Here is a 26,999-nt window from a genome sequence, read left to right as displayed (position 1 = left end):
CAGATTTTCTGTGAACGTTTGGTCAGGCATTGTTGGTGATGTCTTGATTGGGCCCCATGTTCTTCCACCAACGCTCAATGGAGCACGTTTTCATGATTTCATACGGGATACTCTACCTGTGCTGCTAGAACATGTGCCTTTACAAGTGCGACACAACATGTGGTTCATGCACGATGGAGCTCCTGCACATTTCAGTCGAAGTGTTCGTACGCTTCTCAACAACAGATTCGGTGACCGATGGATTGGTAGAGGCGGACCAATTCCATGGCCTCCACGCTCTCCTGACCTCAACCCTCTTGACTTTCATTTATGGGGGCATTTGAAAGTTCTTGTCTACGCAACCTCGGTACCAAATGTAGAGACTCTTCGTGCTCGTATTGTGGACGGCTGTGATACAATACGCCATTCTCCAGGGCTGCATCAGCGCATCAGGGATTCCATGCGACGGAGGGTGGATGCATGTATCCTCGCTAACGGAGGACATTTTGAACATTTCCTGTAACAAAGTGTTTGAGGTCACGCTGGTACGTTCTGTTGCTGTGTGTTTCCATTCCATGATTAATGTGATTTGAAGAGAAGTAATAAAATGAGCTCTAACACGGAAAGTAAGCGTTTCCGGACACATGTCCACATAACATATATTCTTTCTTTGTGTGTGAGAAATGTTTCCTGAAAGTTTGGCCGTACCTTATTGTAACACCCTGTGTAAGCTAACTATTGCTCGTGCAAGAGCACAGTGATTTACCCATGGCAACAAATAGTGACTCTGTTCCGATGAAAACTTTAAATATAAAAAGCTGCTAGAAGACCATTACAGATGCATCAGAAAAAGTTAGAAAATTCCTAAACACATTTTGCGCTGCATTGCAGCGAGCAGCCGTTAGTATAGGAACTGCAATTGTTGTTGCTTTTAATTACTCAAGTAGTTGATATTTCATGTGGAGTGGAACGTGGCTATAACAACATTCGAAGGACCTTTCTCTAACCGAGTGTCGTTGTAACCGAGATTCGTATTTTCAATTTACTGCTGTGGCAAATGGAAAATCACAAATTTATTTAGCCTTGTTTTTTTAATTTTACGTACAGTGTTCACTTTTAACCTTAAATGAATACAGTATAAACAGCAGTATGTCGAGTTCTCATTAAACTTCATTACTTAAGAGTAAACTTTACTTAAGAGTGAACTTTATTTAAGAGTGAAATAATCAGTCATTTTACTCTGCTGTCTGTTTGCCCAATACAGACTTTCTAAATTACGTTCTACGTTCATTATTTCATTTGCAATGTCATTGCTCTCTCCTCTAGCTGCATAGAACATGTTTACAATTCTAATGGCTTCTAAAGCGTCGCTCACGGTAGGGATAGGCACTTTATTTCTTTCTTCTTTTTTTTCATCTCCCTCGCTAACTTCATGGTAGCTGTGGCCCTGATTCTTCACCTCATTTACAATTTAGTTTTCACTTTACGCTTCAGTTGCAACAAGGTCATCATCTGTTGTTACACACATTTCATAGTCGCAATAATTGAGAATATCACAGTTACTTTCGGGCGGCAATGCGCATAGCGGCAGATCATCAATGTCATCAAATGTATTTTCAGTTTCAGCGACATTTAGGCCTTCAATTGTGATTCGTGCATGGCGGAAACAGTTCTTGATGTTTTGGGCTGTGATCCAGCTCAAAGCTTTGATAATGTATCTGATCCCATCCATCCGTGTAATAGAATAATCCTGCTTTTGCTCAATACATTGTTCCATTTTCAGTAATATGAGCTTACGGTAGTGGCATTTCAAACTCCTACTTTCTCCTTGGTCCATGGGCTGCAATAAGCTTGTCGCATTTGCAGGAAGAAAAACAAGCTTAATATTCTCCAGAATAGAGAGTGCAGGATGTGCTGGACAGTTATTAACAAGAATCAGTATCTTCCTTTTGTGATCCCAACGCCTTATTTCAATTTCAAAGAGAACGGAAGTCATCCAGAACTTTTTATAGCATCGTAGTGCACTGGCAATTTTTTTTTACGTGTCTGAAACACCTAGGAATTTTTGATTTACCTAACACGAGCAATTTTGCCTCTGAATTCCATTTTTCTTTAGATGACTTGCCACCACCACGTTTTTCACCCTTGAATTTCAGAGTTTTATCAGGCGTCAATTTAAAGAAAATTCCAGTCTCGTCTGCATTAACCCTTTCAAGACGGATTTTTTTAAATTTTATATAGAAACTTCTTCTTTTGACCACATAGTGTTTTATTAGTCTTGATAATATCACGAATACATTTTTGTCAATTCTGAACTCACTTCCTGCAATTAGGCCCTGGGACACTGCTGTTCCAGTAGTCTTATTGAGTGGGACACGGGTGTCCCACTAGGTTTACTCAGTGGAGCAAACGTTGTCCCACCAGTACCCAACAGCACTAGCGGTTACTAAAATATATATAGAAAACAAGATGTATACAATCAGTTTTTATTACACTGGTTAGCAACAATTTGTAGAACACATTCACTATCAAAGAATTACACATGTCTGATTTGTTATAATTACAAATGAAATGTTGCAAAGCACTTTTTGCATAATGGATGCTGGCACATTTTGCAGATAGGTTTTGTTCTTGCTCCCTTGTTGTTGCTGGAACACAAAACACACCTTCTTCTTGTAGGTCCTTCTTCAGGGAGGTGTAGCCCTAGATTCTGCATAACTCTTGCTCTCTTAGAAGGGCGCCCAGTTGAGGATTTCCGCTTTACCTTGGCAGTCTTTTATCCCTTGGCAATCATCGGCTCTGCTAGGTTGACTAGAAAATGTTTTAGTGGCACTGTCTTGTGTTGAATTTCCTTTTGTAAAATCCAGGCATTTACAACACTAGTTAGCAACAGTTTGTAGAAAACTTTCTTCAACCATTTATCGGATTTCCTGTCTAAATCGTACAGTCTGCTCATCTGATCAGCCAAGTCCACGCCACTCATATAGTCGTTATAAGTTTTCAGTGCCACTGGACATTCTACAACCAATTTAGATCCATCTTTTGCTTTTCTGTTCACTGTACATACATCATTAGAATGACAGTTACTGACCAACGTTACTTCTTTGGTATCCTGCCATTTACACCACACCACAACGTACCAGACGAACTGCAAAGAAACTCACATTCCCCCCGAGCACGTTTCTTTGTTGATTTTGGCACATTTTTCCTGTTACCCACACACGTATCAACAGCTTCAGACGAAAAGGTATCCATCAAACGAATTGATGTAAAAAATCTATCAAATGACAACATTACATTAGTGTCTCTAATTGTTTTTGAGAGCTGCAGAACTACACGCTCACCCAATTTGCCATCCAGATTATTTGCATCCTTTCCACAATATATGTTGAAGTCATATGTGTCGCCTGTTACAGAATCACTCCTCATCCATATCTTTATGCCACGCTTCACTGGCTTCATAGGAAGGTATTGTTTCAAGGCTGACCTTCCTTTGAACTTTACCATACACTCGTCAATGCTGTGTACTGTACTTTCCGACCTCGCTTTCTGAAAAGTGTTTTTCAGACAAGTGACTATTGGCTCTAGGTAGTACAGCTTACCAGCTGTGTCTGGTTACTCAGGGAAATTTAAATACAGTTTAGAAAGTAACACTTTGCACCTGTCTCTGGAAATTGCTCTTTTTATAGCAACATTTCCCATTGAAGTATTGAATGACCAATAGTCCGAAAATGAGGGCATTCTCTTGTAACACATTACAAGCATAACACCAAGAACCAACCTAATTTCTCCAGGGTCTGTTCTCTGAACTGTTGTTTTCTTTACCATTTTTAGTCTCTGATTCGTACACTGAGAGATAAACATAAAAAGACTGGGAGGAAATATTATCTTAAAGACGTCTAGTTCTGAAGCACTCCTATCCAATTTTGCTAATACAACTGGAATTACCATGTTTGGCATAGTCTTTCGAGGTCTGAACATTGCATCTACCTTTGACCACAACACTACATTGTTAGTTGAACCTCCGACGTATGAAACCTCACTGTTGTCTTGGTCACTGTAATCAGAATCACTTCGGGAGGACTACGGTTCAATCCCGTCTCCGGCCATCGTGATTTAGGTTTTCCGTGATTTCCCTAAATCGCTTCAGGCAAATGCCGGGATGGTTCCTTTGAAAGGGCACGGCCGATTTCCTTCCCCATCCTTCCCTCACCCGAGCTTGCGCTCCGTCTCTAATGACCTCGTTGTCGACGGGACGTTCAACACTAATCTCCTCCTCCTCGTCATCAGAATCACTCGTGTTAGAAGCACCAAGCCACCGCAAGATACGTTTATCCATATCGGAAGCCATCCTTGATTCAGTCCTACGTCAGTGTTTCTGAAATAATAAAGAATATAAAAACTATTAGAGTGTGTTTCCTTTATATTGAGAACTGGTGGGACAATGATGTCCCAAGAAAAAGAATACTGGGACATATATATCCTAAGTCGCAAAAACACTATTTCTGTTTTTTTTTCATACGATAAACTTTCACAATCATGCGAATTATACATCAACTCAACACAGAAGTGTGTAGATAATACTTATATATGACACTCACGTTTTTTTAGCTCTATTTCAATGATTTTCTTCAAGAAACGATGCAAATATCACCACGACCATGTGCTTTATTCACAGCTATACCGCCATGACAGTTTCACAAGTGCTGCGAACAGTCCAGACACAAGGAGGCAAGTTTAAAAGACTGTAATGTGCAAATTCATAGTTAAATTGGGACGCCTTTATCCCAACAGTCTACTTGGAACTTCTTGTGGGACATATATGTCCCGTTAGGTTCGAAAGGGTTAAAAATGTCACAATCTGCATATCCTTCACGAATTGTAGGCAATACGGTAGTGAGCCACTGTTGGATTGTTTCAGTATTCACATTGCTGGCTTCACCGCTCACTCTGCCAAAAGTAATGCCGTGACGTTGCTTGAATCTGTCAATCCAGTCACTGCTGCGCACAAATTCCTCATCTCCCATAAGGAGAGGTCCACTAATGGGTAATTTGATGCCTCTCTGTTGCTTAAATCACGTAAGCTCGGTTCAGCTTTTCGTAACCGCCTAATTTTAGATCTATTTTGTGCAAACGCAGTAAAATTTTATTCGTATTCTTCCAAATCGTTTGGAATGTGGAATTTACGAGGCCAAATTGATGACACACGTCAACCTTTTCATGAAGGACTTTCACTTTTTCATTCATCCTTACAACGTTTCTTTTACTGACCATGCTGTTCGAAAATGCGTGCAGTTCTTAACAAATTGTTATGGAAACAAACATCACGTGTACTGTTGACGAGTTCTGTGATTTGGCCACTACTGTAGTATGAATGCGCTGGGGCTAACAATGAGATGAGGAGTCTATACCTCACCTATTGTTGACGGAAGGGCAGAGAGAACAATATGCCAGTTTGCCATGTTACAACAGATTTTCTTCTACATTACATTATTTCTTGGAAAATCATTTTGTTGCCTGTGGTCGCGCATTTACATTCGTCCTGTTAATCAAGGATGAGAAGTATGTTCCTTACGAGTAATATGGCCGTACCATAGAAATCACAGCGGTATAACCGAGTTGTTGTAACTGATGTTGTTATAAGAAAGTTCAACTGTGCTATATTTCGTAACTGCCGTTCCGTCGCTGGTCTTCCTCGCTCTTCCTTTCCCTGTACTGTTCCTTTTAGAATTTTTCAAGCAGCAGGTAGTGGCATACTGTATGACTTGTCCACTTAAATCGTCTTCGACTGCTTTTCCTTAAGTCGTTGGTGTTAGTGGACAAGGAAATCCATTACAGCTACGAAATTCCACGCTGGAATTTATGTGTGCTCTGCAGAGACGAGGTAGGTAGTCATTTGCAGACATCTTTTATTTTGGTTGAACGAACAGTGAGTGAAAGAAGCGAGTGCAGAAGCAGTTTGTGTATGTTGTTCTGATCAGCAAGCCTCAGATTGGTTTGGTACAGTTCTCCACTGCTGTTGGTTGTCAGCTACTCTCTCTATCACAGCATTAACCGCTAGATAAATCCCAAATAATCTGTGATGTGCACTATAGACTGTGTATTAGTCGACCACAATATTATTGCATCTGGGAGTGTGGACGCTTTGGTCTGTGTATCGTGAGTTTCTATAGTGATATTTCAGCAAAACTTCTGAACTTGATAATATGTGAGTAACTGTCTTGAAATCACCCACAGTGCGATGCGCTTTCTGTGGTGTGCGTACTGTAAGACCTTCTGTACACACACCATAAGATTATTTGACTTGTCGCTCTATGCAAGTGTCAGCAATATGTCTCGTGGTCTTAACATGGCGTGTTTAACTTCTGCCGTTAGATCAGACGATAGAAATGCCACTTGCACGCTTAGAGTAGCAGATTGACGGTGGCCAACTTTAAACAGAACTTGATTAATTTTCACACACATTTATTAAAATAATAACAAGCATAAAAATAACTTAACTTGGTTCTGGATGCTATTTTCAATTGACAATCTGAAGTTCCTTTGGCCTTGGTACGTTAATCTTATTCTCACATATCTCTGATACTTGACAAAGTGTCTAAACACTTATCTTCATGGCTTATTAGGTGCAGACTGAAACTTGACTACAGACTAACGCAGACTCGTACAGACTAATGCAGACTGGTGCAGATAAATGCAGACTGACTGATCAGAGGTCTGTACACTCGTTTTAATACCTTGTGCGTTCATGTATCACTGCGCGAGTGTGATCTGTGAGGAGAAAAGGTTCTACGTTAGCAGCAATCTCATTGCCTGTGTTACATATTAATACGCGGGTCGGCGGAAGCAGAATTTGGTCCGTCTCTAAGACAGCGCCATCTCGTAGTGCAGAGACGGACGAGCGCTGCGCCTGCGCTGTTGTGCTTAGCGGGGCGCGCTCTAGTGGGAAAGTTGTGTACGCGCTGACTACGCGGAACTATGTACACAACACCTTCCTTAGTACCTACTGTACTTGTTTTGTTTAACTTCACCGCATGTTTCCGAAAATGGCCGTGGGAGGCCAAGTGAAATGATATCGTGGTCGGTTTGTACTTGAACTCCAGCGACAAAATCTAGGGCGTTGTTCAGGGATATTTCGTGAATATTTCAGCACGGGGAATCTGCCGTCTCCTGCACTTTGATTTCTTACTTCATTTATCAGCACAACAGTGCAAATGTCGACGATATGCGCCGTGTGTCTCGTATAGAAACAAAGTAGTACCGAATTTGACGCTGACAATAGTAATGCCAAGTTTATCCTTCGCCCTCAACCCAGCAGTCAGTACTGCTCGCTTCTGCCTCGGGTTTGTTCTTTCGGCGTTGATAGTTGTACGTTAGCAATGATACGTAGCAATATGGATAGTTTACTGATGAAGAGCTGGTTGACGTGACCAAGTGTATTGCTTCACTGAATTCAACGGAAGAATGAAGCCACAGGAGACCAGTCTCAGCTCCATCAAAATGCTCAGAAAATATCCCTGAAAAACCTCAGAAATTTTGTCGGTGGATTTCGGAGACCTGCTCCTTGAATTTCATCCTCCTAGCAGCACTTCAACTACTATTTTCAGCAACTACTCTTGTTGTAATACATGCTGAACAATTATATTTCTTCGAGTCGTCATATATTTTTAACCATTTGTTTATTCTCATCACAGGACTTGTTCATTCCTTGCATTGTATGGAACTGGGGACCTAGAAACGAGGGAGAGGCTTCGTCCCCGCCGTAGCCTCAGTGGTACATAACCCCACAACAGGCTACAGCAGTCCACTCACCCCTCCGCCGCCCTCACCGTGCGGTTCGGTCCCCAATGGAACCACATGGGAACGTCTCACATCAGACGAGTGTCACCCCAGTGTGTGCGTGGTAGAATAATGATGTATGCGTACGTGGATAAAGTGTTTGCCCAGCAATCGCCTACATTGTGTAACTGAGGCTGAATAAGGGGAACAAGCCCGCATTCGCCGAGGCAGGTGGAAAACCACCTAAAAATCCACAGACTGGTCGGCACACCGAATCTCGACACTAATCCGCGACGCCATGGTACTTTATTCCTTACTCGGTCATTCCATCTTTTCACGTGCAGCACATTTGAAAGGAGCTCTAATCGTTTCCTTTCTGTCTTTGTAACTGTTTGACAGCTTCTTGCTCGGTAGACAGTAACTCCATTTGGGGGAGGAAAGAGCATATTATGTCTTAATCGTGCGAAAATTAATTATTGCTACTGGTGTCAATAGTCTTGGCCACTTGGCGCAGTCAAATCGTCCCTACTTGCACAGTTTCAAGGGGGTTGTAACCGATGTATTAAGAAACGGAGAAAGTGGATAGGAACAATTTTCTTAATTCGCCAAGAAAAAAAAATATCATGAGACTTTCATATACGAGCTATATATCTCCCAGTTGGTCCTTCTGTTGCGTTACCCCATTTCACGAGATGTATGTGAGAGGAAGTATTACTTACACATTCCTACACGAATCTTGGAAGTTACGCTCACGGATATTAAGAACAAGCCGCTCAGTATACACAAAGGGCTCCATTTTGCTCCGGCCTGTTGCAGCAAAAGTGATTCTCTGCTCCAAATAAAAGACAGTCTCTGTTGCAGTATTTATTAATATCGCGTCTCGCGCTCTTGCTGCATCATCAGATGAACTGCAGAACTTCACTTGACTCCTCGTCGTCCACGCCTCAGCACACATTTCATCGGCTTCAGTATTTATTAGTGAGACACATGCCTGTACACGTCGGTTTATTTAAACCCTTTGCTACTGGTGCTTGCTGATTTTATTTGCTTCTCTAATCCTGAGTACTCGGCTCGGCATGTATTTCATGGTTTTTCATCGTTTTAGGATTTTTGGGTTGGGTTGTTTGGGGAAGGAGACCAGACAGCGAGGTCATCGGTCTCATCGGATTAGGGAAGGATGGGGAAGGAAGTCGGCCGTGCCCTTTGAAAGGAACCATCCCGGCATTTGCCCGGAGCGATTTAGGGAAATCACGGAAAACCTAAATCAGGATGGCCGGACGCGGGATTGAACCGTCGTCCTCCCGAATGCGAGTCCCGTGTCTAATCACCGCGCCACCTCGCTCGGGTTTAGGATTTTTATTTTCAGTTTGAAGATTGCGTTTCCGCTTCAGTTGTTCTTTCCGTGGTTTTAATATTGACGAAGGTGACTGGCACCATGGTTTTTAGTTGTGATGAATGCGAATCCGCGTTTTTTTTAAGGTATGTTTGCATCCTCGCACCATTAGTTTATTCTTCCACTTAATCTTTTAAATACCTTGAATGAAAACTTTCATGTAATATTTACTTTGTCACATTTTGCAGTTATAATTCCAATCCCAAAGAAAGCAGGTGTTGACAGATGTGAAAATTACCGAACTATCAGTTTAATAAGCCACAGCTGCAAGATGCTAACTCGAATTCTTTACAGACGAATGGAAGAACTGGTAGAAGCCGACCTCAGGGAATGTCAGTTCGAATTCCGTAGAAATGTTGGAACACGTGAGGCAATACTCACCCTACGACTTATCTTAGAAAATAGATTAAGGAAAGGCAAACCTACGATTCTAGCATTTGTAGACTTCGAGAAAGCTTTTGACAATGTTGACTGGAATACTCTCTTTCAAATTCTGAAGATGGCAGGGGTAAAACACAGGGAGCGAAAGGCTATTTACAATTTGTACAGAAACCAGATGGCAGTTATAAGAGTCGATGGGCATGAAAGAGAAGCAGTGGTTGGGAAGGGAGTGAGACGCCCTGATGTTATTCAATCTGTATATTGGGCAAGCAGTAAAGGAAAGAAAAGAAAAATTTTGAGTAGGAATTAAAATCCATGGAGAAGAAATTAAAACTTTGAGGTTCGCCGATGACATTGTAATTCTGTCAGAGACAGTAAAGAACCTGGAAGAACAGTTGAACGGAATAGACAGTGTCTTGAAAGGAGGGTATAAGATGAACATCAACAAAAGCAAAACGAGGATAATGGATTGTGGTCGAATTAAATCGAGTGATGCTGAGGATTTTAGATTAGGAAATGAGACGCTTAAAGTAGTAAATGAGTTTTCCTATTTGGGGAGCAAAATAACTCATGATGGTCGAAGTAGAGAGGATATAAAATGTAGACTGGCAATGGCAAGGAAGACGTTTCTGAAGAAGAGAAATTTATTAAGATCGAGTATAGATTTAGGTGTCAGGAAGTCTTTTCTGAAGGTATTTGTATGGAGTGCAGCCAAATATGGAAGTGAAACGTGGACGATAAATAGTTTAGACAAAAAGAGAATAGAAGCTTTAGAAATGTGGTGCTACAGAAGGATGCTGAAGATTAGATGGGTATATCACGTAACTAATGAGCAGGTATTGAATAGAATTGGGGAGAAGAGGAGTTTGTGGCACAACTTGACTAGAAGAAGGGATCGGTTGGTAGGCCATATTCTGGGGCATCAAGGGATCACCAATTTAGTATTGGAGGGCAGCGCGGTGGGTAAAAAGCGTAGAGGTAGACCAAGAGATGAATATACTAAACAGATTCAGAAGGACGTAGGTTGCAGTACGTACTGGGAGATGAAGAAGGTTGCACAGGATAGAGTAGCGTGGAGAGCTGCATCAAACCAGTCTCAGGACTGAAGACCACAACAACAACAACTGGTGGTGGTCTAAGAACGCGAAACGCTTTGTTAATCGGTAAATACTGCAACAGTGACTATCTTTTATTTAGAGAACATTCAGTGTGACACAAGATGCCGCTACCGTAGATTGTCACGCTTTTCCTTGCACTCTAGTGACAACTAAAGAAACTGGCGATCAGTCTGCTCTATCACTTCTCTTAATTCTACGTCATGAGGTCACTAGGCTGACGAACAAAACTGAAGTATCGGAAAGACAAGAATTCAGATTGCGTTCTACTTCGTAAGTGTGTCGGGAAGTCCGCGCACTCTTCGCTTAAAACAGTATGTTGTCCATTGATGAACCAAAACATAATGACCACTGCTCACCGCGACGTTGGACATCGCCTTGTGGCGTTGCGGGTACGTGGTGCGGTAACACAAGTATGTAAACGGAGCAGACACGGAGGGGGGAAAACCTAGCGTAGATATGGGCTGCAAATCGGGAAATCTATTGAGATCAGCTGGTATCAAAGTCCTGTTACCAGTGTCATAAAAAAACACAGGCTCCAGTGGTATGGGCGCATGATGAGAACGAACAGCGAAAGACCTACCAAAAACTATTTCAACCTATATCTTGTAGGATTAAGACCATGGTGAAAAACCAAGAAAACTTTGAATAGAGACTGTAAGATCAGATGCGGAGAAGAAAGGACACAATTGGGAAGTTGTCCTGGAACAGACGATGTAAGAAGACAGGAGATGGTGAGCGGTTGTACACAACACCTGGGTAACTGGAATTGGAAAACGATGATGATGATTGATATAAGCGACTTTGGCAAAGGGCAGATTATTATTAGACAGAGCCAGTGAACGACTATCTCGGAAACGGCAAAGCTGGTTCAATGTTTAATGCTACTGTCGTGAGCATCTACGTAAAGAGGTAGAAGGACTGTGAAACTAAACTACCACTAGGACCAGAACGTGGGATTCGGAGGCTACTCTGCGCTCTAAAGTAGGATAGACGATTATCTGCAGCATTTCTGCCTAAAGAGCACAATGCTGGTGTACACACAAATATTCGCAGCACACCATGCATCTTGCATTGTTGAACATGCAACTCCGCAGCAGACCACCTCTATATGTTCACATGTTGATCTAGAAACATCGCCAATTACGACTGCAGTGGGCACAGGACCATCGGAATTCGACCGTCGATGTGTGTGTCGGCTCTTCGGGTGAATCACATTTTTGTTATGCTAGGTCGCTGGTCATCTCCACAAACGCCGTCATCGAGGTGAATGGCGACTCAAAACGTGCAACGCGCCAGGGACGCAAGCGGGTGGGAGCAGTATTATGCTATGTGACATAGTCTCCTGCCCTTGCATAGGACCTGTGGTACTAATCAAAGACACCCGGACGGGTTGGAGAATTTCTCTGCCCGGGGACTGGGTGTTTGTGTTGTCCTCATTATTTCGTCATCACCATTTGTGACAGTGACTGGATTGGATTGTGAATAAAAAATGGACTGTGTAGAAATTTGGACTTTGTACGGGCGCTGATGACCGCGCAGTTGAGCGCCCTACAAACCAAACATCATCCTCATCACTAACTGAAGGCACGCTGGCAGCTGCGAACCACTTGCATCCATTCATGCTTGATGTCTTCCCTGACACGATCCCATCTTCCATCAGTATAATTGTCCATGTCTCGGAGCCACAACCGTGCTACAGTGGTCTGAGAAGCATTATACCGAAGTCACGCGACCAAGTTCGCGTGATTTAAATCCTATGGAACCCATCTGGATCGCTATCGGGTGCCATCACCGCATACACAAATCAGAGGCCCGTTATTTAAGCGAATTACATGACCTGTACGTAGACATCTAATGCCACACACCTCCACAAACCATTCAACAAACTGTCGGAGCCATAATACGCAGTATCTGTGATGTATTTCGTTGCAATGACGCACAAATGTGTTATTAAGCAGGTAGTTCAAAAATGGTTCAAATGGCTCGAAGCACTATGGGACTTAACAGCTGACGTCATCAGTCCCCAAAACCTAGAACTACTTAAACCTAACTAACCTAAGGACATCACACACATCCATGCCCGAGGCAGAATTCGAATCTGCGACCGTAGCAGTCGCGCGGTTCCGGACTGCAGTGCCTAGAACCGCTCGGCCACCGAGGCCGGCTAAGCAGGTAGTCATAATATTTGGCTCATCAGTGTATACTGGAGTACTAAGATATAAAAAGTTTGTGCCCAGTGGTAATCGTGCCATACACAGAGATCTATTTTTCTCCATGTCCCCTTGACGTTTTGCGAAGCGTCCTTGCAGTTATACTTCGAAAGACTTCCTCAACAAGTGTTCAAGTGTGTGTGAAATATTAAAGGACTTAACTGCTAAGGTCGTCAGTCCCTAAGCTTACACACTACTTAACCTAAATTATCCTAAGGACAAACACACACACACACCCATGCCCGAGGGAGGACTCGAACCTCCGCCGGGACCATCAGCACAGCCCATGACTGCAGCGCCTGAGACCGCTCGGCCAATCCTCAACAACTTTGTGCAATTTTTCATAAGCCTTTTAACGTTGAGGCAAATCTTCACAGTAGTTTCCGAGATTAGACATCACATACGGACAGAAGAACGTGGCGAGGAACATGAATCTGTAGCACGTTTGCATAACGCTCTTGAGCGTAGCAGAAGTTGTGGCAACAAAGCATGGCAGGGTGCATCTCTTTACGTCAGGTAATCCATTAAAAAGCATCGGCCCAAATGGTGGTATATCGATATCATCGATATTTTCTGGCGATCTAATCGGATAATATTTTTATCATCATCTAACTCACAATATAGAAAACTCCACCCTACCTTCTTTTTAAAACTGAATTATTTACGGCATAAAACAGGTACAGTTTTCTACTTTGAAGTTAATAAAAGAAATTTTGACTGTTATCAATTATTTTTTTTACTCCTCTCACTCGAAAGAAATGCTGCTTGAAATATTGGAAATGTGGAAGCTAAAAAAGGAGACTATCTCTAGACACTCGTCCAGAATTATCAGTGTGCTTATGAATAACACCAACTGGACAGTTGGGAGATAATTCATTTGCAATCTGAAGGGAAATGTCTCAACCTAGTTCCAGTCTGTGTCAGATAGCTAGGAATTAGTTATCAGTTCTAAGGACTTCAGTTCCAGCACAAAGACTGTTTTCAAAAGCTGTTGAAGTGATTTCTGCTCAGGGAAGTAGGTTAAAAGCAGATCATTCTAATAAATAAATTTTTACGTTCCTAAGAAAATAATTTTTGCAACTAACAATTTTTTTTCATTTACGTTGTCTGTACTTCGAGTAATTTCTTTCTGCCCCTTTTTTCTTATGCTGTAGTATAACTTTATTTTTTTTTCCCAATATTTCTCTGATTATATGTAAACTAATGTGTAACGAAAACTGGTTTTCGTTGATTTTTTATCAACTCATGAAACCCACTTCTCATGGTATTAAATAATAGATGCAATGATAATTAACCTGAATTAAAGATTAAATTTTTACTACATATGTATCGAAACATCGACATTTTTCATTCGATTTATCGACGACATTTACTAGGGCTATGTTGGACTATATCCAATGCCGTTATTTATCTTCCGATGTCCCATCGCCAATACGCACGCCACTAATCGCTGCTTCACAGTGTAACTCTGTCGGCATGAAGTCATATCTCAAACAATGCAATACTGAAACAAAACAATACAATACTGGCAATAATGCTTTCTGTCAATCTCAAGCACGGATATCAGTAAAACTATTTAGTTCTTCAATTGTACAATCAACAGGGATAGGGTGTCTTCCTGGACACACTGTAATTAAAATATTTTTGAGTAATATTCATTCAATGTATTTTTCATATTTGTCTTTCTGAATACTAAAAGTTATGTTGACATTCCGCTTTGCATCATTTTGGATAGTTACCCTTGAATTTTTGTTGGTTGTGACCTATTGTGACCGTTGATCATCGATAACTGGTTACACAACGCCCAGTCGTAACGTTCCGAGGCGACTTGAAAGTTCAGTTGCCTTACGTCTAGGGGCAGCAGCTACTTCCATGATTGTTTTTCAGATGAGGAGTGGCAGCTGGAGGACAGAAGCAACGCCACGCTCTCTGTGGACACTGACTGCATGCAGCTGTTGGCGGACGTCCTGGACCACCCCACGTGTCCACTGGAAGACCTGCCACCGGAAACCATTAAGCGGCGCGAGCAGTGCCGTGTGCAGCTGTGGACCGACATGATGCGGCGATCGCCCCACATTCCCGTGACCAGCTACCTGGCATACACGCAGAGGACAAACGTCAACCTCTGCCTCTTGGCCTGGATGGCAGTCAACTCATTCGGCATATGCCAGGACGTCCCATTTAGTATCATGCAGTCTGTGCAAGATGCTCGCTGCTATTTCGATAATCTCCACGACCAGTCGTGCCTGGAATCGAACGCTACAGATGCCATCTGCTCCGTTTCCAGAGCTATTGTGTTGCTCAAGTGTCGCGATTTTTCTTTCCGTAAGCCTTTCGATCTATGTCGCGTCGTGCTTTTCCCAGATGGATCGTACTCACCAGTGTCCAATTCAAAGTGGTTTGATCGCCCCAAAGGGTATTTAAAGCCAACAGAGAGAACGCTGAACTTCAAAGACAGTTTAAACAATGCCACTTTGAAATACAAGGACTTTAAAATCGAAAGTTTACAACCTTTAGAAAATTCGTTCATAGCAGTCAATATTTTTTTCCGTTTTTTGACAGCTGGAATATACATGTACCTTCCCCACTTGCGTAATTTGCCTGGAATGATATTCCTGTTATTTCAGGTCACGGGTGTAATTCAGATCTTGTGTTCTGAGGTCATGTATCGTATGGTAGGTGTCCCCGACTTACCTACGACCATACTAATCGACAGTGCCCTCACACTTCTCAGCTGTATCTGGCTAAACGCGTTCTGCTACCAAATGTACGCGTGCATCCGTCATCTCAGGCTTCCTAACGACCTGCTACCGGCTGAAGCAAGAAAAGTGTTCTGCCGTCAGGTGTTGTATGCACTAATACCCTGGAGTCTTGTGTGTGCAGCCAGTATTACTCTGGAAACAACGAACAAAGATTACATTTTCCACAGTCGGATTATAATACTCGCGGGAATTTCGTTATCCATAGCTTCCAATTTGGTTCTTCTTGGACTGGTTGGGTTCATGTACCTTCGTACTAAGAAATCCATGCGGCAACTCGAAATTTTTAGTAAAAATAAATTGGGCTCAAAGAAACAACTTCTTTACCTTTCAGTTAAGACTGTGATGTTAAGTGGGATATGTATACTTATTAGAATTGGTTTCCACCAGGCACAGGGCGTAGCGCAGTTTGTTTACTACGTACACATAGCTTCAATGGCACAGGGACCACTGCTGTTCGTCTTTTTCATTTGTAATGATACAACGCTCCCTGTATTCAAGAGAAGGATGCTAGCGCTGTGGAGACCAGACGTCGTCAGCCCAGGAGAAGAGCTGTGTTCATCGGCTGAGAGAAATCTGGCAAAGAGAAACAATGAACAGGCTCCGGCAGCAGAATCCTCCTTGAATTGTCCATGAGTCTTCTTCTCAAAGGACTGTCTACATTTTAGACCGTACCAATGCCAGTTCTCTTTTATAAAGATTTAATCCAACTGATACGACAAAATTAACTGCGGATGATATTAAACCACTGTTGCAGACTCTGTTTACGTATGTTACTTCACTGAGATGAAGAAACTACCCCCTAAAATTGTATCTGCATGAGAATAAGAGATAAGTTCTTGCCCTACTTATTCTACCAAATCGTATTATTAGACATTAACACGAACTCCAAAATTTAAATAACGACGTTTTATGATATCTGGCATGCATCAAAAACGAAAATAATGCAAGAACTTCCCGTTTATGGTAGATTATTGTAGTCACCGTTGTGTAAACTGAAGGCAAGAGAACATATTCTGACAGTGCATTTACAGGAATCTTTTCTCCGTTCATACTATTCATAAAAGGCTTTTACCAGATGTCTATGTCTCTGTTATTTTGTACATAATTAATTGCACAGTTGTGTTTCGTCTTGTGTCTCGCTGCAAATGGAAGAGCCTACGATTCGGTCTTCGACTGGTCCTGGAAATTAGTTGTTTTAACAGGTAATATGACTTTCACATCTGGAAACGCTATATGTACCTGAATGTTATCATATTGTACCACATTAAACTACAGGATGAGACAAAAATTTTCATTACGTGTTTATTTATATACTCTGTTAATTAACATTATTTATCTTGCTGAAATATGAAAATTTCATACATGTGTGTAAAAGTCGTATATGATTTGCAATTTAAATACCATTCGAAGGTAAATTAATATCAATGTAAAAACAGGGTAACTGTGAGATGGAGACAGTTGAAGGGCAGTAGTGTGTGGATGAAGGTGTGAAGGTATTTATTGGACCGATTAGTGGTTCGATTCGAGAGTGTAGAGCAAAATGTTAGAATAATGGACATCAATAAAAACCTGCTTTGTAAAACGTGGTTCGAATCGAATGCAAAGTGTTACACTGGCAGATTTACACGTCACTGAAGTAACGGCGTTTGTGAGGCATTCGGTGGCTTGTTGAGCGATTGAAGCATAAAGGTAAGGCATTAAAAATCTAGTTGCATCCTGTATGCTACTCTTAAACAAGGAAGAACAGTTTTGAAAAGGGCATTTACACAAAGAGTATTGTGGAAGGAAAAACATGTGCCAGAATTTAAACTGTAGTGACACATGCTTTCAGGAGATAAGATAGAAGGGCATAATACTGACCCTTAACATAGACAAATGTAATGTATTGCGAATACACAGAAAGAAGGATCCTTTATTGTATGATTATATGATAGCGGAACAAACACTGGTAGCAGTTACTTCTGTAAAATATCTGGGAGTATGCGTGCGGAACGATTTGAAGTGGAATGATCATATAAAATTAATTGTTGGTAAGGCGGGTACCAGATTGAGATTCATTGGGAGAGTCCTTAGAAAATGTAGTCCATCAACAAAGGAGGTGGCTTACAAAACACTCGTTCGACCTATACTTGAGTATTGCTCATCTGTGTGGGATCCGTACCAGGTCAGGTTGACGGAGGAGATAGAGAAGATCCAAAGAAGAGCGGCGCGTTTCGTCACAGGGTGATTTGGTAACCGTGATAGCGTTACGGAGATGTTTAACAAACTCAAGTGGCAGACTCTGCAAGAGAGGCGCTCTGCATCGCGGTGTAGCTTGCTCGTCAGGTTTCGAGAGGGTGCGTTTCTGGATGAGGTATCGAATATATTGCTTCCCCCTACTTATACTTCCCGAGGAGATCACGAAGGAAAAATTAGAGAGATTAGAGCGCGCACGGAGGCTTTCAGATAGTCGTTCTTCCCGCGAACCATACGCGACTGGAACAGGAAAGGGAGGTAATGACAGTGGCACGTAAAGTGCCCTCTGCCACACACCGTTGGGTGGCTTGGGGAGTATAAATGTAGATGTAGATGTAATGTGACTCGTAATCAATAAAATTATTGCCTATTTGTTCAAATAAAAACTGAGTGAGCAAACCTATCCTAATGAAAGCGACGTCTGTGTGAATTTATTATCCAGTCCAGCTGAAAACAGTACTACATCACTCGCCAACTTCATAGTCACGCGGGATGCCAGGTGCAGCTTACTTGCACACATTTTTGATCACAGAAAAGTGTTGATAACAGAAGCGAACCGAATCACGTCACGCTTGCATACGGAGTGTAGCAAGCATTAATATTTTGAACAAACATACATATTAAGGACTTCCCTCTCATATTTAAAGTAACTAACTCGTAATCGAAATTACTTGAACAGTTCTTGCATTTACCAGTACTTCGTGAGTCTATACACTTACATTAATCTACACGATATACACTCCTGGAAATTGAAATAAGAACACCGTGAATTCATTGTCCCAGGAAGGGGAAACTTTATTGACACATTCCTGGGGTCAGATACATCACATGATTACACTGACAGAACCACAGGCACATAGACACAGGCAACAGAGCATGCACAATGTCGGCACTAGTACAGTGTATATCCACCTTTCGCAGCAATGCAGGCTGCTATTCTCCCATGGAGACGATCGTAGAGATGCTGGATGTAGTCCTGTGGAACGGCTTGCCATGCCATTTCCACCTGGCGCCTCAGTTGGACCAGCGTTCGTGCTGGACGTGCAGACCGCGTGAGACGACGCTTCATCCAGTCCCAAACATTCTCAATGGGGGACAGATCCGTAGATCTTGCTGGCCAGGGTAGTTGACTTACACCTTCTAGAGCACGTTGGGTGGCACGGGATACATGCGGACGTGCATTGTCCTGTTGGAACAGCAAGTTCCCTTGCCGGTCTAGGAATGGTAGAACGATGGTTTGGATGTACCGTGCACTGTTCAGTGTCCCCTCGACGATCACCAGTGGTGTACGGCCAGTGTAGGAGATCGCTCCCCACACCATGATGCCGGGTGTTGGCCCTGTGTGCCTCGGTCGTATGCAGTCCTGATTGTGGCGCTCACCTGCACGGCGCCAAACACGCATACGACCATCATTGGCACCAAGGCAGAAGCAACTCTCATCGCTGAAGACGACACGTCTCCATTCGTCCCTCCATTCACGCCTGTCGCGACACCACTGGAGGCGGGCTGCACGATGTTGGGGCGTGAGCGGAAGACGGCCTAACGGTGTGCGGGACCGTAGCCCAGCTTCATGGAGACGGTTGCGAATGGTCCTCGCCGATACCCCAGGAGCAACAGTGTCCCTAATTTGCTGGGAAGTGGCGGTGCGGTCCCCTACGGCACTGCGTAGGATCCTACGGTCTTGGCGTGCATCCGTGCGTCGCTGCGGTCCGGTCCCAGGCCGACGGGCACGTGCACCTTCCGCCGACCACTGGCGACAACATCGATGTACTGTGGAGACCTCACGCCCCACGTGTTGAGCAATTCGGCGGTACGTCCACCCGGCCTCCCGCATGCCCACTATACGCCCTCGCTCAAAGTCCGTCAACTGAACATACGGTTCACGTCCACGCTGTCGCGGCATGCTACCAGTGTTAAAGACTGCGATGGAGCTCCGTATGCCACGGCAAACTGGCTGACACTGACGGCGGCGGTGCACAAATGCTGCGCAGCTAGCGCCATTCGACGGCCAACACCGCGGTTCCTGGTGTGTCCGCTGTGCCGTGCGTGTGATCATTGCTTGTACAGCCCTCTCGCAGTGTCCGGAGCAAGTATGGTGGGCCTGACACACCGGTGTCAATGTGTTCTTTTTTCCATTTCCAGGAGTGTATTACGAATGACACTGTATGTATTTCACATCACTCGCGTTACATGCATCACAGTTGTGAGCATTGTCAGGACATTTAAGGTTCAAAATCAAACGTCTTGTAATGCATATGTACATTCCCTCGACATGTTTAATCCAAGTATTATGCATATTTATGCGATCGGGAATCCTCAGTAGCAGCCAGGCTACATGTACATATGACAATTAAGCGTCAGCAAGGAGCATTAGTGATGAAATCATAGGAGGCAATGTTGTGCAACCTTAGTAGGGACAAGATCCGACTATTCAGGAGTAGGATCTTAGAATCTGAGACAGTGTTTCGAGACAAACTTCCGTCACAATGTCCGCAAACGTGACGTCAGATCCGCCTAGCAACAGCGATCTGAACGCCCATTGGCTGAAAGTTTGGATGTATATATATATGTAGGAAACGAGAGAAGTGTCCTTATTGGCTGAGGGAAGACAGGGTGAGTCAGTTGCGAGGAGCCACTCAAAACGCACAGCCGAGTAACCAGGGCGGCTCTATGGGAACGGTCGTGAGTGCATATTCCAGCTGTTAAACAAGATAGAAAGTGAAGTTATTAGTTATCAGAACGCCACGTGTCGTGGGCGGTGTCTACCATTATGTAAAGTCAGAAAACTGTGTTAATGTATTGTAAAGGGTCGAATATAACGGCGTAGCCCAGAGCCGCCATATTGCAAATTCTGATTCTGTGGCATGTGTGACAAAGCAATTTCTGTATTAAAACAAGTATAGTACAAACGCCGTTGACAATTAACAACTGGCATCCCTAAACACTCCACTTCAGCAGGATCACCATCTACGTGGAAACTGGCGACTGAGCGCTAATACTGTGCAACGAGGGACTTAATGAAGCAGCAAGACACCACAGAATCATCCTGTACATACATACACTAAAAGGCGCCGCCGTCTGTAATTTCAACGCTCTGTGGCTTCGTCGGATGACGCTTCTGGACATTGGTTCCTATTCAAAATATTGTCTACTCACTCCCCTCTACAAGTCCCAGAAATTTGTAACGGGAATTTCCGACCACCCTGTATTTAAAGTGTTGTTTAAGATTTTCCCGACGCAGTAATTGCTTCATTGGTTCACGGGGGGCACGTCGCATATTGTTGTGGAAGCTGCACATTATTCCGACGAGACAACTGCTCGTCACCTGCGTGTTCGCTTTGGGGCTGGGCTGGACGCGGCAGCAGCCCGTGGCGAGTCTGACTTCGAAGTTCCATCGCCTTACACGCCAGACATCGCAAGAACGTAAACCATGTAGGTGTGCTGTTTTTAATTTCACAGATAAACGATTGAGTGACGCTGCGATATCGGTGTTGGAAAAGGGACTCAATTTTGCGCCCACACCAAAGATCTTGCCTATCAGTGCCGTTGAGCGAGGTGTCTTGGAACTTCCGAATGAGACTGCTGAAGAAATAAGGTAAGAGATTTGCAGGGCCATAGCCTGCAACGAAGCAGAACATCAACGTTGAAGAAATGAAAGCTCTCCATTCATTAAGAGAAGACACATAAATAGTGATTTTACCTACAGTCAAGGGAAACGCTACTGTTCTTTTGCCTGCAAGGTCTTATTTCGACAAGATGACGGCATTTACTGCAGAACTCAGTATATCGCCTTCTACAGAAGGATACAACTGACGCAGTACAATGGAAGACATCAGCGCTCCTCAAATCCAGCCAGTTTCTTGAACATCTTAAAAGGAGCTTAAGAGTACAAGCACCAGTTCCACCACGACTTTATGGACTGCCTAAGATCCATAAGGAAGGGGTTCCTCTTCGTCTGATCTGAGCAATATAAGAGCCCCAACATATTATCTGGCAAAACATCTGGCTGCTCTTCTAAGCCTACTGGTAGGAAAATGTGAAAATCACATTCGAAACTCAGAAGATTTTATACAACGACTGAAGACTTTGCGTCTCGAACCAGCCAATATACTACTGAGTTTCGATGTGGTCTCTTTGTTCACATGAGTATCTTTGGTGGATTCATTACAACTTATAGGAAGTAAGTTGGAGGAGGACATCTTACATATATTCAAACATGTGCTTACCTCGACTTACATTTTATTTAACGAACAATATTTTGAGCATACTGACGGTATTGCTATGGGTAGCCCTTTGTCTCCCATAGTAGCCAACTTTTTTATGGAAGACTTCGAGGAAAAAGCACTTAAGTCAGCGGTGTAGAAACCTAAATGTTTCTGGAGATATGTGGACGACACTTTTGTAGTTTGGCTACACGGAGCACCCTTCCTTCATTTCTGGAACTCCTTAACTCCCTCCATCTAAGCATTTGCGTTACTATGGAAGTGGAGAAAAATGGAGACCTCCTGTTTCTTGATGTCTTGGTCCGCAGAAAAGATGGTTTCTTGGGTCACAATGTGTTTCGAAAACCGACTCACACTGACCTATATCTACGAGCTGCCATCACCCATCTCAACACAATGGCATGTTGCGGACTCTCGTTCATAGGGCTAGAATTATTTCAGATGCAGGCAGCTTATCAGTAGACCTTTGCCATCTTTGCTCCGTGTTTGTACAAATCAGGTTCTCTGATAAATAGATTCGTGATGCATTTAAACCTGCATGCATTAAATCTCAAGAACAGCCAGAAGAAACAGAGAACTCCACGAGGATGGTTTTTCTATCATATGTTGGTGGCGTGTCCTTTAAGATTGGTAGGCTGCTCAAAAAACATAAAATAAAATGTGTCTTCTGCCTTCCAGCATGGATGCAAACAATGCTGGGTTCTATAACAGAGGATCTAGGTCTAAGGAGACCAGAGATCTACAAAATCCCTTGTCAATATGGAAATCATACATTGCGCAGATGTGTCACACTGATAAAGAAAGATGTGCTGAACACAGACGTCATACCAGATTGGGTCAGCCAGAAAAGTCTGCTGTGGCTGAACACTGTCCTGACACAGGACACAGCATGAGCTACAGAGACACAAAGACCACTTCGTATGCGTCCACGTACTGGAATGCCGTCATTAAAGAAGCAGTCGAAATTCGTATAAGCAACGACCTTATCAATAGAGACAGGGTATTTCAACGCAGCAAGGCATGGGAACCAGCGCTGGCAGTAATAAGGCATTGTCGGTTGCAGGCGAACAAATCCAAGTCAACACAGATGGAGAATCAAAATCCACACACTTAAATTGGGCGCCAACACTCTGCCTGAATGCTTTTCCCGCATCCTGAATGAGGAGCCTGTGGCTCGTTTTGTCCAGCAGGGGCACTGGAAGTCACTGTGCTCGGGTCTGGTGAAGCATGGGATACAACCCGTCGGCTTTGACCAAAGACGTCAGAACTGGTCAGAGAGCATTTATTATACAGATGAAATAGCTGACAAGACTGTTAAGAAACAAAGGAATACGAGAGATGAAAAATATAGTTGACATATGAAGGGGTTGGAGAGATATAGTCATAAGCCACATCAAACTAATTTTGAGATACAGCAAGTTTAAAATTCGATGGAGGTCTGAAAATGTTTAATACAAAATAGAAACCTTGTTTGTACTGCAAACACTTGCTTAATACTTGCGAAGCATGTTGCTAAATAGTCAACTCTCTGCATGCTATAAAATATTAATTTTAGAATGATCCTAATTAAGATGTAGTCAACAGTGGCTTATGAATACATCTCCCAAACAATTGTTTAAAACATAAAGCATGAATTTGTAAGGATTTATTTTAACTACTCCTACACAGCAAGCAGAATGTATAATTTTTGCACATATCGGGTATCTGAGATGTATAAATTACTTTTTCATTGATACAGTTACATCAAGGAAGTTCCTCTACCTCATCATTGTACACGTTATTTCCAGTACATGATCGAAATAAATCTTGATTTGCTGCAGGTATGCATGGCATTAGAGACAGTACATCATCAATTTTTTCTGGTTAATTGGTAGTCGCTTTCTGTACTTTATTGGCAGCTGATATAGATTTGGTTCAACTAGCCTTCCTTTGTTTTTGACACGAATATCCACTGACATGAAAGCTCCTATGTCTGAATAAGAGTGCTTTACACTTAGCTTGAAGGGATCTTCAGACTCAAACTTAAATTGAGTAGCTTCACTGAAATGGTGGGGATCTCCAGACATGGATTCTGTACGTTTTGAGATCAATGTCTTCAGGCTTTCCAAACTTCTGAAGTCTTCTCTTTCTATTTTAGTTACAATGAAATGTTTTGGGCTCGCAGATTTTATTACTTCTCCCCATTCATCTGGAGTGTACACTATTGGACGTCCGTTTCTTGCATACCATTCAGTGCGACCAAAATCACGATCACAAGGTTGCATGGTGTGACCTACCACAGGGAAGTAATGCTGGACAGAATCAAATATTTTGGTAGCAACAATGGACCTTTCCAAAGCAATAATAGTCCAATTCTTTGCCTGACCCTTGCAGCTGTCTGTGATTATGTGGAGATGTTTTGTCTGAGGATTAGTTACCTCCAAGTACTTCAATAAGCAGCTCCCAACCTCATCTGAACCCCGTCCGCCATTTTTCCCGCTCCACAGAAACATATAACCCTTATTTCATTAATAGTCGTGGATACCATAGTTGTATGTCCATATTTTCCTCTTGTAAAATGCTGGACCAATTGTTAGTTTAGGTGTGGGGAACGTTTGCTGCATGTCCATTGCTATCACATGATGCTCTTTCGAATTTTCTTTAGCCAGAGCAGTTAAAGGCGCAATCATATTTTGTCCTCTGTCAGCCTTTTTGAGATGCAGTTCATATTATTGTTTCTTTTCTGTGACTTCTTTTGCACATAATTCTGGGTTATTTATTGCAATTAGAAATCCATCACATTTTGAACAGGTGTCACTTTTTGGTAGTTTGAAGCCTATGTTAAATTCAGACACAAAAATTTCTCTGATTTTACTTTCAGATACTGCAGGAACCTGCTTTTCCTTGCAGTATTCTCAGCATTTATCTCGAAATAAGGAAGCAATTGTGAGATCACAATCCAAATACACTTTATTGGGGTTCTGTTGCCCACTGTAATAACTGTTATATTTCGGTATGGCGTTGAGAAATTCTCTAACACTTTGTACAGCTTCGTCTTGAAATTTATGTGGGTAGTTTCCATGTTTTCCTGAAAGAAAAAAAAGATGAGCTTATATCCTCTTCCTAATAGAAATATTTGTATAGTACTCAGTTTGAGTACATCCCCAACTTACAGCACAGAGTAACATACATACCTCTTCCATCTTCTTTTGGCACTGCGAATCCCTGCTTCATTTGATGTTGCAAATTCCTCACTCTTCGTGCATGTATCTGTAAGCCATGAACCCTTAGGAAAGCTTCCTTACAGATCATGACTTCTATTCCGCATACCCTCACATTATAAGAAAATGTAACATCCCTGGATGATATTTTCTTGGAAGTCTTTTTTGGATAGCTTTGAAAGAAATTATGACAAATATAACATAATGAAATAAATATACAAAATATTAAACCATTTGTATTTAAATAGTGAACAAACCTCCGCTTTTTCGGTTCCATTTTCATACAGCTCATCAGCTAAGTATTCTGGGCATTAAAGTTTCCTATGTCCCAAAATGAATGAAAAATGTTTTCTTCCTCTCCAAGCAGTTTTGTGAAGCATTTATTTAAACAAGTACAGGGACTTCCTACAGTAGCAGCCTGAACAGTCTTGTGGGTTTTCAAAGATTTATACTGCTGACCAGCATTTCGTCGACGTTTTGCTTTATTTTTCTTCCACTGATCAATATTTCGCTTTCTTTTCTGTGAAGGCTTTGGTTTTTCGGGTGATTCTTCATTTATTCTACTTATTTCAAGCTATAATATGAAGAGCAAAATAGTCTAAGAATTTGCGTGAGATATAGTCATAAGCCACACAAAACATTAAATTTCGCTAAAATCACATTAATGAGAAAATATTTTTTACACATCTTTTGCCTTTGAAACTACATTTTTGCACCATTAAGCAGTAATATAAATGTGCCCATCAAGTTTCATCATTAACACACAGGATGGCTGTCAAATGCATTGGAAATGTTGAGAGAAGGAAAGTCACAAGCCACAGGAAATTAATCACCAGTACTAAATCGTTTTATATACTTACCGAAACATCATCTGAGCTGGAACTGCTGGTCGATGGATGCCAAGATTCATCACTGTCGGGATCCCAAGGGTAAAGCTCTTCTGCGTCAAATACGTGTTTAAGACCCGAAGACGCTTCAGACGTTCCTCACCCACCTCCCATTTTGCCGTTGCTTGTGACTATGTATCTTCTGGAACTACCACCAGATGGCACAGCATAGAACTGCGCTCCGTCATAGCCTGCCATCTGTTGCAATAACACGGAACTTTTTCAACACATTGGAAGAAGACATTGTTAAGAATGCCGCAACATGAAAAACTCAATTTCGTGAAAATTGTGGCTTATGACTATATTTCTCCGAGCCCTTCGTATATCAAAGCAAGTAGTACTTTCACCTTAAGGATATTGCGTGTTTATATCGTATTATTTCTGTGGAAAATGAAGGGGAAAAATGGATAGAAATATTGGTAGCATAGAATACCTCACGTCACATTAATATGGGTTGTATCTCGAACCTCATTCGAACTGTATTGGTTAACTGCAGTACAGGACACGAGTTTAGCGTACATCGATTTCTTCGTTTTCGTTAGCATTAATATCCTGCTGTTCAGTTGAACTATATAGGTAAACTGAAGCACGGGATACAAATTTTACATGTATTGTTTCTTTCGCCTCCGCTTTCACTAATAGTCTGTTCTTACGTAGATAGTAGTACCACTGATGGCAGGAGGAGCTATATACATAATACTTGTATCCCATATTTCCGTTGACCTACATATATGTACACTCCTAACGAAAACGTGGAAATGGACGTTCGTAACATTTGCAACCTGCACCTAAGTTGATCTACGCGAAGAGGCAATAAGACGACACAAATATA

The 26,999-nt window shown here is 42.4% G+C and overlaps 1 protein-coding gene and 1 long non-coding RNA gene across 2 annotated transcripts in view; one reads left to right on the top strand and one right to left on the bottom strand.

Moving 5' to 3' along the window:
• Positions 1 to 17,440, top strand: part of LOC126485904 (uncharacterized) — a 201,277-nt gene extending 183,837 nt beyond the window's left edge. The window contains exon 7 of the mRNA XM_050108910.1: positions 14,748 to 17,440. Within this exon, the coding sequence (XP_049964867.1) occupies positions 14,748 to 16,255 (1,508 nt within the window). The 3' untranslated portion in view covers positions 16,256 to 17,440. The remainder of the gene's footprint in view (positions 1 to 14,747) is intronic.
• Positions 17,441 to 25,034: 7,594 nt separating this feature from the next.
• On the bottom strand, positions 25,035 to 26,277 carry LOC126458412 (uncharacterized). The gene is made up of 4 exons (XR_007585632.1): positions 26,141 to 26,277; positions 25,538 to 25,854; positions 25,254 to 25,453; positions 25,035 to 25,147 (listed from the first exon to the last, which is right to left on the bottom strand). It is a non-coding gene; the product is annotated as an uncharacterized LOC126458412 (long non-coding RNA).
• Between the last annotated feature and the right edge of the window lie 722 nt (positions 26,278 to 26,999).

This window comes from Schistocerca serialis, chromosome 1 (assembly GCF_023864345.2).
Source record: "Schistocerca serialis cubense isolate TAMUIC-IGC-003099 chromosome 1, iqSchSeri2.2, whole genome shotgun sequence".
Classification (NCBI taxonomy): Eukaryota; Metazoa; Arthropoda; class Insecta; order Orthoptera; family Acrididae; genus Schistocerca; species Schistocerca serialis.
The sequence above is the reverse complement of the archived record's forward strand: the minus strand, read 5'-3'. Positions and strand labels throughout refer to the sequence as shown.